This window comes from Cygnus atratus, chromosome 14 (genome assembly GCF_013377495.2).
Source record: "Cygnus atratus isolate AKBS03 ecotype Queensland, Australia chromosome 14, CAtr_DNAZoo_HiC_assembly, whole genome shotgun sequence".
NCBI classification, from domain to species: Eukaryota; Metazoa; Chordata; class Aves; order Anseriformes; family Anatidae; genus Cygnus; species Cygnus atratus.
This window is the reverse complement of record NC_066375.1, coordinates 3,051,579-3,061,515: the sequence shown is the minus strand read 5'-3', so window position 1 is coordinate 3,061,515 and position 9,937 is coordinate 3,051,579. Positions and strand designations below refer to the sequence as shown.

The following is a 9,937-nucleotide window of genomic DNA, read 5'->3' as shown; positions in this document are numbered from 1 at the left end:
ATTCTACGGTGCAATGGTTTTGCTCCACGAGCTCCCAACACGGAGCTGTCTGAAGAGCATTCCAAGTGCAGCGTTTATAATGCACAGTGCTGCTCCCATAAATCACACAACTTTAGGAGCAGGTGAGCTACAAATTGATATTCCTGTTCCATTGCATTTACACGGATTAGCTTTCACTAATGACAATGGCAAATAATAAATATTTCCTCTTCCAGCTGAAATAAACTTTCATTGCTTTTCAGGCAACGTTGAGCTGCATTTTTTTTGTACGGGACTTGAGAGTTTTAATACGTAGGTAATGGCGGCTGGAATTATGACAAGGGATTACAATTTTGCTGCTGGAAGGATAAAAAGGCCTAATTCAGTACTATAAACATCCGCCGTGGTTTACAGAATCAAGGAAGAAATCAGCATATCAACATTTACAAAGACAAAACCGAAGTTCTTTAAAATTGGCAACTTCAGGACATTTGGCACCTCTGTGAGACAGACGTGACGCCAGGTTCCAAAGAAAAACTCCATTAAATCTACAGTCACGTTCTCTGCTGTTGGTAATTCATTTTTCCCCATCCCATGCGAAACTAATGGGACACCTGTTTAATTATTAGAATATACTCAGGACTATATTGCAGTATCAATATGTGAATATAGGACATATTTAGATGAGAATACTTTACAGCTTGGTAAAATAGAATCTCCCTGAAAAACAGAAGGTGCTGCCTTATTATCGAAGCCTGTGATGGGGCTGTTGCAGCTCTGTTGCTGGTTTAGGGTTACATCTGTTTGCCCACTCTAAGGTGGCAGCTTCCAAAACTCTTCCTCATACAACTGAGGACGCACAGAAACAAGTCAAACACTCTTTGGTGCGGACGTATCCACAGCGAAGACAACGATAGCATGGATTAACTTTTGTTTGTGAGGTGCATGGCATAATCAGTATGTAGCAAAAGGGAAAACGGACTGAAAATTAGCCCTTTGACAGAGATACAGAAGGAGAGAAGGATGTCTTGCACTGAGGTTATGTATTTAACAGTTTTACATGAAATATTTATATATAAAAACTTTGTTAAGTGCTTTTTCTCCAATTTAAAAATCTAAAGAATTCAAAAATAAGGCATTCAATATTTGAAAAAGTACAGATTTACAAAATGTGTATATTCTGTCATGAAAACTCCACACCAACATTATACACTTGGAAAAAAAATACAAACAGGATATATTACAAATTTATGTAGCAATAACTTAGTTCATACCATGCAATAAAAAGTACGTTAATCAAGATACACAAGCTTTTAAGTTTCCTAAACTGGAGGGCTTAATTCTGTTTGCAGATGAGTTTTTATGCAAATTCTTAGAGCTGTGGCACTTGAAATTTCTGGTAGCCTTTCTATTGAGAGTTAAATTGTACATAATGATTATGAGGATGGAGAGTAACGAAGCAGCTGTTACGAGTCATTCCAACTTTGTTCGACAATAGCTGAAACTCTTTTCTCGTATTCACGTTTGTTCTCCTGATAAAGTTGTGCTGCCTGGCTGTTCGCCGGACTGTTTGGATTAGGTTCATCAAGCAGAGACTGTAAGAAGGAGAGAACAAGAAGTGAGACAAACCAGCACATTTTAGAACAGGGAAAAAAAAAAAACAAACCAACAACTTATAACCTGCAAATCCCATCTTTAGCAGCATGATGCCAATTGATTATTTGGCCATTACACCACCAATGTCATTCAGGTCTAAAGAGGGGCTCCTAAACCTCACTGTAAAAAAATAAAACCAATCACCCAGGAGAAAAGAAAATGTGTATTTTTACTGTGCCACACCATATTTACTTAATCCAAATTCAGTAGATTTCAGCAGTACTGTCTCCTTGAGGAAGTCACAAGCCAAGGCTTTGTGAAAAGGTTACACTATTTCAAACATTACTTAAATACTACAACTGCTTGCCTGTCTTGACTGAAAACAGTTAAAAATGAATCCAAACCAGTAACTTTTCCTGTAAAAATATCCACTGGCAGTTTTGTAGGTCAAAAATCGGTAATTACCTAGGTCAGCACCTTAGTCTTTATTCGACCTAAAAAGCTACTGCTTAGTCTGCAGGTATTTGACGTTCCCTGATACAGACACCCGCCAGCCACACCACGGAGCTGTCTGTTCTGGAATAGGGACTAAGACTTATACATGCTTAGTTGCATAATACAACATAATTGTTGAAGAGATGCAAACTTACCTGAATTGAAGTTAAAATAGATGAAACGTCGTATGTTGGACTCCATCGATTCTGAAGAATATCTAAACATATGCTACCATCCGCATAAACTGTGAATACAACATGGATACCACTTAGAAATGATCAAATTTATTTTACATTCTTTCATTAAATACCATCCAAGGAATTAATTACTGTACAACTTCAGTCTGTGTTTAAATTAATGCGTTAGGGCAGAGCATAGCAGTTATGCCTGACGCCCTCATCTGGCCTGACACCCTGTGTTTTGAAGGAGACATATTACTGGAAGTAGCGAAACACTTCAGAGGAAAGGGAGGAAGGGCCAAAGAAGACGGCACTAACACAGGAATTGGTAGACCCAGACCCAGCTTCTTGCTCCTCCCGTGTGACCGGCCCAGATTCAGACCGGTGTGATGCCTCCCAGCGAGCAGAGACATTTGCTGCCGGCACGGGATGCACTGCACCAGCCGAGGCTCTCGCAGTCACCACGCGCTGAATGGGGGGCTCTGTGCTCTGCTTTCACACGCTCTGCACTCAGCAGGAGAGATGCTAAGGCAGACAACAGAAAATACTGAAAAGCGTGCCCAAAGTTCTACTTCTGTCTGCACAGCTATCGGGAGTCTTAGCACAGAAGCTTGTAAGAAGCTGAGGTTTGTCACGCCAACTGCTACACCCTGTTTTGTGCGTCCAACAACTGGATAAAACCTGTGAAAAGCTGGAGGAGGAACCACAGCACTCTCTCTCAGGCTGCCCTCACAACTGAGGCAGGGTCAGTCCCTTCCCCTCTGCTCTCCCTTGCGACCGTGTGCTCTCACCTGCCTCCTGTGCTGGCACTGGTTGGCACGGGGAAGCCCATGAAGGCACTGACTTGGCTGAAACCTCACCTGACAGAAACGAGTAACGTTGGGCTTGATCAGTTCCCTGCTTCAACTCGAGACGTGTCTGCACAGACAGGAGCGCTGTAAAAGGGAAGGGGGCAGGGATCTGCAGCAGGACTCCCCCTTTATGCCAGCCTCAGCACAGCTCCTGCTGACAGTGCTCGCACACGTTGATATATATTGATTAGAAAAAGATGGATGGCTGCTTCCTACCAGCACCATAATTCTCAATTTTTTCATCAAGCAGCTACTGCCTTAGACATCTACTTAGGAGGTGGCAGTGGATTGAGAGAGAGAGCTGTTGAGCATCCTGGAGCTTTGCAGAATACATGACTGCACCATGATATTTAATGGGTGTTATGGCTGAATAAAATTGATTTACTCACCATTTGGATGGAACATTTTTGATAAAAACCTAACAGTCGGAGGTTTATTTGGATATTCTTCTGAAAATTCTATTACTAGTTTAAAAGTACCTGTCCGAACAAACAAACACAATCAGGTGATTAAAAAAACAAAAATCCTCCAGGAACATACTATGTAAGTTAATTCACATGCTCCACAATCAACGTTTCTTCCCACCATTATACAAACAAGCCACATTGAGTCTGGTTTCTTTTCAGATATTTCAAGAGATAATGGAACTATGGAACTCCCACTCGGTAATAGCAATAACTGCAGCAGCAGCTAGGTCCAACATCAATTATCCCACTGCCCTCCTCCCCATTCCTCTGACCAAATATGCCTGCTCTACGGACTACGGTGACTTTAAGGTGTTTCATTAAGAAGGCACCGTGGTGCCAGCAAAGAAACACTGGAATTTCATGATCAGCAATCTCAGCCGTTGGGGCTCCTGACTGATTCACTGAAAACCTTTATTATGGATCAGTGAATAATTTACTGTAACTCCTCCAGCCCAACACAGCGAAAACCCCATCTGCTGCTGATTATTGCACTAATACTATGATTATTACACTCGTTATTCCTCCTATGCTTAAGGGAGGCTCATTACACAGCAACTTCCGTGTTTACACACAGATCGGATAGCCCCCCCTCCCCGCCCCAAGTTCTATATTCAGAGCAATTCAAGGTTTTTCACCTGCTCTTAGTTAGAAGAGCAGAGACGAATCAAACACGCTACAAAGACAAAACCAGAAAAGCGTCGTGCTCAGCTATCTTGCTGAGCTTAGCTGTAGAGACGTGAAAACATCTGGCAGCATTAGGCCAACCTCCCCCACTAAAAACTTAGTGTTGTGTGCCGAAACAAGCCTCGACGTAAGCATTGCTTCACGGCTGTGTAACGAACCGCTATGACTGGACACCGCTCACAGCAAAATACGGTACTTCCAGGGCCAACAAGACCTTACTCCTTTACTCTTTTTCCTTGCTTGGCTTGTTCCAACTTGTATAACATCTATTGTTTTTCACAGCAGAACGATGTTAACACTGGCAATATTTACAAGAATGACGGAAGAAATAGAAGTTAGCTGCTTACCATCTTCAAAAGGTGTCCCTTCTGGCCTGAAAGGTTTAAAAAATAAACCGGTTAATAATGATCACTACTTCTAAACACGCACAATAAATATATATATCTTCTTCCTCATCCTCTTCAAGACAGAAGTGGACGCAATCATGTAAATATTTAGAGAACTATCCAGAGGCAATTTCTGGGAACTCTGTCATAATTAGCAGTTTCCCACATCGATCTGCAAGTCCAGATACCCACTGCATCACCATCCCAAACAATACATACGCCATGCGTAAGGCTAGAGCTGAATTAACGAGCAGATTGCTGGCAAGCTGACTTCATTTTTACGGAAGAACATAAGACATACCCTCCAGAAGGGGACCTCTAATAGATACATACATAAAATAGAACCTGTACCTCCTTCTCCTGGGAATCAATCCCATCACCGCTAATACATCTGGATTTAATAGCCAAGAACATGTGGTGCTCTTATGTACTTTTAAAGAGCAAGCCTACTTTTTCATAACCCAATTCCTCTACAATCTATTCATTAAAACACAGGCAAACATTATTCAATAAAAGGAAAGAATTACAATTGTTCATTGCCTTTCTTGGGCATTCTTTATTACCCTCTGAAAACAAATTTTCCCTGTGACAGCGCACTTGGTCATTTTTTATTTATTTATTTTTAAGATTTCCTGAGCGGACATCCACAAAACAAAGAAAGCATTATAAAACAAACAAAAAACAACGCAAGGAACAGGTTTTATTAGCCTTTTGATGCAGGACTTCGTAGCGACCAAAAGCTCTTACCCAAATATAACTGCATTCCACTGCATTATATTATTCTCAGACGGTGCACCACTGACACCCACAGGAGGGTCTTCTTGCAACCTAAGAATTACAAAGACAGAAAGACAAGCCTTATGTAAGTGAAATACCTCCACCTGCGAGCATAATTGAATCATAACAGCCGCTTTTTAGAAATCTTCTCTCGTTCCAAATTAGCGATTACCCAAAGCGTTACGTGCAGAGCAGCAACGATCCAAACACACAACCACAAGGTGATGCACGCCACCAGTGCCTCAGGTATCGCACCAACACACTGCGCCAGCCCAACAGGCTACATCGAGTGTTCAGGGAGAAGAGCATCTACTCTCAAAGTAACTTAAAGCCCCGCAGCTGGGATTTATAGTGCTACACGGTAAATTATGAAAGAGCAGGAAGAGCGACTGCTGCTGGCTGCCACAATGCAGAAGTTACAAGTTACAGCCAGAAGCAAGGGCTGCACACCACGCAGGGACATTCACAGGGCACGCTGGCAGGAACCAAGGGCAAAGTGCCGTCACTTCAGCTTTTTCTGCACCCCCAAATCTGTGCAGGACGTGGCTGCATCTGGCGTGAGCCCGCTTTGGCTGGCGAGCTGCCTGCTTCGAAAGGGAAGAGGGAGCAAGGGGGAAACCTGCGCGCTGTTCCCCGTCACCAGCTCAACAAATGTAAGCCTTTGTCTCTAAGGTAATAGTGGAAGCGTTTAAAAGCTTTTTAGTTCCTTAACCTTTGGCCTAGGAAAAGCGCACTGCGTACTGACAGCTCCATGAACTACACGCCCTCCTGCTGCCCATCCTCTGGAGTAACGCTGAGCGTGCAGGCCGGATCCCCTCCGAGCCGTGTTTACATCCCTGCTGTGAGCACACGCACTTCAGACAGCTCAATACCCACAGCACAAACCACCTACTATTTTGGTCAGGAGCACGAACGGGACCTCTCCCGTGCCAGCGACGATGCCGGAGCGCTCAGCCCGACCAGCGGGGCCGAAGGATGGCTCCGGGTTTCGGATCGATTCAAAAAGCTCGTCTGCACCCTACTGCCAAAAGGTCTGACTCCCGAGGGGTTGTGGCAAAGACTGGAGGCTAAATTGATCCGCACAGGGCCAGGAAGCCTTTAAAATTGTTAGGGGAAATGTATTCGTTGCCCCTTTTCTAGTAGCAAATATATTTAAAAAAATAACCTCTCTCTCTGATGGTTTAGGCAAATCAGATGATACAAGATCTGCTGGACTGCTCGCCCTCCACGACTCTTGACAATTGCAGTATGCAAAAGGAGTTTATATTTAACAAAGTGAATCACAGTTCACGGCGCACAGTCTGTTTTTTAGTATGAGGTAAGAGTAACATAAGGCTAAACAAAAATATAACTCAGGGGTAGGAAGGAGAGAAGTAAAGAACTGACATGAGAAAGCTGAGTATGTTTTTGGGTATTAAAGTGGTCAAATATTCAATAAATAAATGTGCACGTGGTCCATGTTCCACTGTGCTCACTTGGTTAAACTCCTCCACGGCTTTAGTCTTCTCCACCTTAAATTTCAAAATTATCAAGTCAGCCCTTCTGAGATCACAAAACCATAAAAAAGTCTGATTGCTGTCTTGAAACGCTACCTAGTCCTTCTCCCTGAAGGAATCACTGATTTTTGGTCACTTGTGCAGCCTAATAACATTAGAAAGCAACGAGTATCCTGTTGCGATTTGAACGGGAATCAAGGACCACCAGCCACCAAACACTAACACCCAAACAAAACCCGAGAATTAGGGCCTGCACCTCACGAATCCCAACTTTCTGGGCTGATCAGGCCTTTTGGCACTGCAGCTCCGGGCAGCCCCGCAGCTCGGCGCCACACAATACACGTCAACTGTTTACCGATGTATTTTCAGGTCCTGGTGTAACACAGCTCCGCTAAAAAAAGCGACGCTATCAAAGCTGACTCACCTCCAGCAACTTGGGAGCCGCTCCGGCCCGGAGCGATCGCACGACACGCTGCCAGGTTTACCAAAAAAAAAAACAAAAAAAAACCAACCCAAACCACACACCAACTTTTTCCACGCTCTGCGTTACGGCCGTATTTACACGGCAGACGTGGGAAGTGAGTTATCCCCGAGCCTGTGGTGCAGCCGTTACCATTTAACAGCCTCCAGCTAATAACCACTGCTTCGGCACCGGGTGTGTGGCACAGGGACCCCTGCTGCCGGCAAAGGGGGGGGGCCCTGGGCTGGGCTGGGGCGGCACCGGGCCCCGCGCCCCCCGGTTCTGGGGTGGTCTCCGGGCCCAGAAATGGGGGGGGGGGGCAAAGCTTGGGGGGCCCAGAACTTGAGGGGGGGACCCAAAGCTTGAGGGGGGGGGGGACACCCAGAACTTGGGGGGGGGGGGGGAGTTGAGGGGGGGACCCAGAACCTGAGGGGGAAACCCCAGAACATGAGGGGGGGGGGTGGGCAGAACTGGGGGGGGGGGACCCAGAACTGGGGGGGGGAGGAATGGGGGGCAAAACCTGAGGGGGGGGGCAGAACTTGGGGGGAGGGGCCAGAACCTGAGGGGAGGGGGCCCAGAACTGGGGGGGGGGGGGGGGGGGGGGCAGAACTTGAAGAGAGGAGCCGTAACTGGGGGGGGGGGGGGGGGGGGGGGCAGAATTTTTTGGGTGGGTGGGGGCAGAACTTGGGAGGGGGGGACCCAGAAACTGGGACGCCCCAATCCCCTCGGCCCCAGCCACCTCCCGGCGCCCCCCAACCCCAAGGGGGCAGCGGCTGAGACGAAAGGAGGGGACACCCCGTCCCCCCCCCCCCCCTCCTCCGCCCCCCCCCTCACCTCTTGAAGTCGCGCATCAGCCGGCGCCGCGCCGGGGTGGACATGATGGCGGCGGAGCACAGTCCCCCCGGGCCGCAGCACCGCCTCCCGCCGCCGCCCGCACAAACAACCCGCAATGGCGTCTCCCTCCGCGGGGGGCGGGCCGCGCCGCCGGGCCCGTGACGTCACGCGGAGGGAGGGAGGGACGCGGGGGGAGCGCTCGGCCCGTTCCATGCTGCCCGCCGGGGGGGGGGGGTGGGGCGCCCCGCGGCACGGCCCACTGAGCTGCCGCTGGGGGGGGGGGGGGGCTGCCCGGCCTCACCTCAGGTTTTGGGTTTTTTTCCCTCATTTTTGCTTAGCGCCATCGCTCCAGCTGGCCGCTTCGAGGCCCTGGCCCAGTTCGCACGTGGAGGCTCGGGAGCCAGCCCCAGAAGCGGGATTTTTCTCTGTGTGTGCCGCCCTGCTCTGGGCTCGTGTTTTGGGAGGTCACAAAAACGCCACAAGACCCGTAACGAAGCACCACAAATAAATGTCCTCGTCCTGCTGTCATGCTCTCACAGAGCACCGATCGCAGGCTTAGTACAGCCCAAAGGCCAAAATCGCCTTCTTACCACGGCTCGTGCCACAGCCGCGCTTCAGCAGCCCGCTGGCACCGGGTGCCTTTGGGAAGGGGCTGCCCTGGGCACCCATACCTGGCCTGGCAGTGCAAGAGCCTACCCTTTTAGGGCATCAACCCAAAATTGTAACCCGTTCTCCCACTTCAGTGAAAACATGCTTGAAGTGAGGTACACACATAAGAACTCACGCAAAGCCTGACGCTGCAAGGCAGCAAGCTTTCTCAGGAGGCTTAGGAGCAAGGAGCAATCCTTCCCCGGCCACTAGCACGCGGCTCCCCGCGCTCCTGAGAAACGGCTCCCACCACGCAGCCCTCTCGTCCCGAGTTTCCTCCTTCTCCCCACACACGTGCTTTAATTTTACATTCCGCCGCTGGTCCTCCAGCTTTTTGCAGTTTATATTTAGCTCCAGCTAATTCAGAAGGGAGAAAGTAGACTGTAAAAACCAAGCGCAAGCTTGGACCTGTATAAAAAATTAACACCAGTTCAACATCACTCATTATTCCGCTGTTAACATGCGCCCTGCCGCAGCTGCCCGGGCCTGGCAGTGAGCACATCCCCTACCCAAAGGGCTGCTCGAGTCACCCCCAACACCCCCACCCCAAAGCACCTCCACACCTCTCCTGGGGGCAGCCACCAGCTGCGTGGAAATGCCCCTCACAGGCACGGAACAGAAGAGTTAATTCTGAAATCCTACATAGTTTCCACCGGACTCCAGAACCTTTTCAGCAGAATCACAACAGCAACAGTATTTCTTCTCCTTTGATACCACTGGGGAAGGGCAAAAGAAACAAGAGGTCACAGCAGCTTCCTTAAAGCTTCCCTTCTGCTGCTTCCTTGAATGCAGGCATCATCCAAGCCCTTACCAAGCCCATCATCTTTATTCATTTTTAAATTATTATTTTTGGAAGAAGCCTGCTGCAGGCCAGCTCCAGGCCCTTCCACAGCAGCCGGGAGGCTCACCCGCAGCAGGGCTGGCAGTGCACGAGCAGCCGAGCACGCTGAGTGCTCACAGCAGAGGGCACTGATCATCTGTCCTCCTCCTGGTCCACACGGTGGGCTTGGCCAAAGCCATACCCACCAGGATGGCCTCACGGGTGTTGGCATTATCTAATTAAAGTTTTCTTTTTAGTCTAACTT

At 48.2% G+C, this 9,937-nt stretch overlaps 1 protein-coding gene across 2 annotated transcripts; it reads right to left on the bottom strand.

Annotated features, from left to right (window-relative positions):
* Window positions 1-1,003: 1,003 nt before the first annotated feature.
* UBE2B (ubiquitin conjugating enzyme E2 B) lies at window positions 1,004-8,361 on the bottom strand. 2 transcript variants are annotated; one of them, XM_035560779.2, is made up of 7 exons: window positions 8,205-8,361; window positions 5,385-5,465; window positions 4,599-4,624; window positions 3,490-3,579; window positions 3,110-3,184; window positions 2,226-2,314; window positions 1,004-1,574 (listed from the first exon to the last, which is right to left on the bottom strand). In XM_035560779.2, the coding sequence occupies exons 1-7, from the start codon at window positions 8,246-8,248 to the stop codon at window positions 1,446-1,448; spliced, it is 534 nt and encodes a 177-aa protein (XP_035416672.1). In that variant the 5' UTR covers window positions 8,249-8,361; the 3' UTR covers window positions 1,004-1,445. The 2 variants fall into 2 exon arrangements, with proteins under 2 accessions (XP_035416672.1, XP_035416673.1); XM_035560780.2 differs by lacking the exon at window positions 3,110-3,184 and having other exon boundaries at window positions 8,205-8,358.
* Between the last annotated feature and the right edge of the window lie 1,576 nt (window positions 8,362-9,937).

Bases quoted from the DNA above. Each gene is read 5' to 3' on its own strand.
- UBE2B (XM_035560779.2), bottom strand. From the start codon at position 8,248: ATGTCCACCCCGGCGCGGCGCCGGCTGATGCGCGACTTCAAGAG. The intron at 3,185-3,489 runs GTGAGTAAATCA...TCCCTTTTACAG, and splicing joins AAAAATGTTCCATCCAAATG to CGCTCCTGTCTGTGCAGACA. The intron at 1,575-2,225 runs GTAAGTTTGCAT...TCCTTCTTACAG, and splicing joins CTATTTTAACTTCAATTCAG to TCTCTGCTTGATGAACCTAA.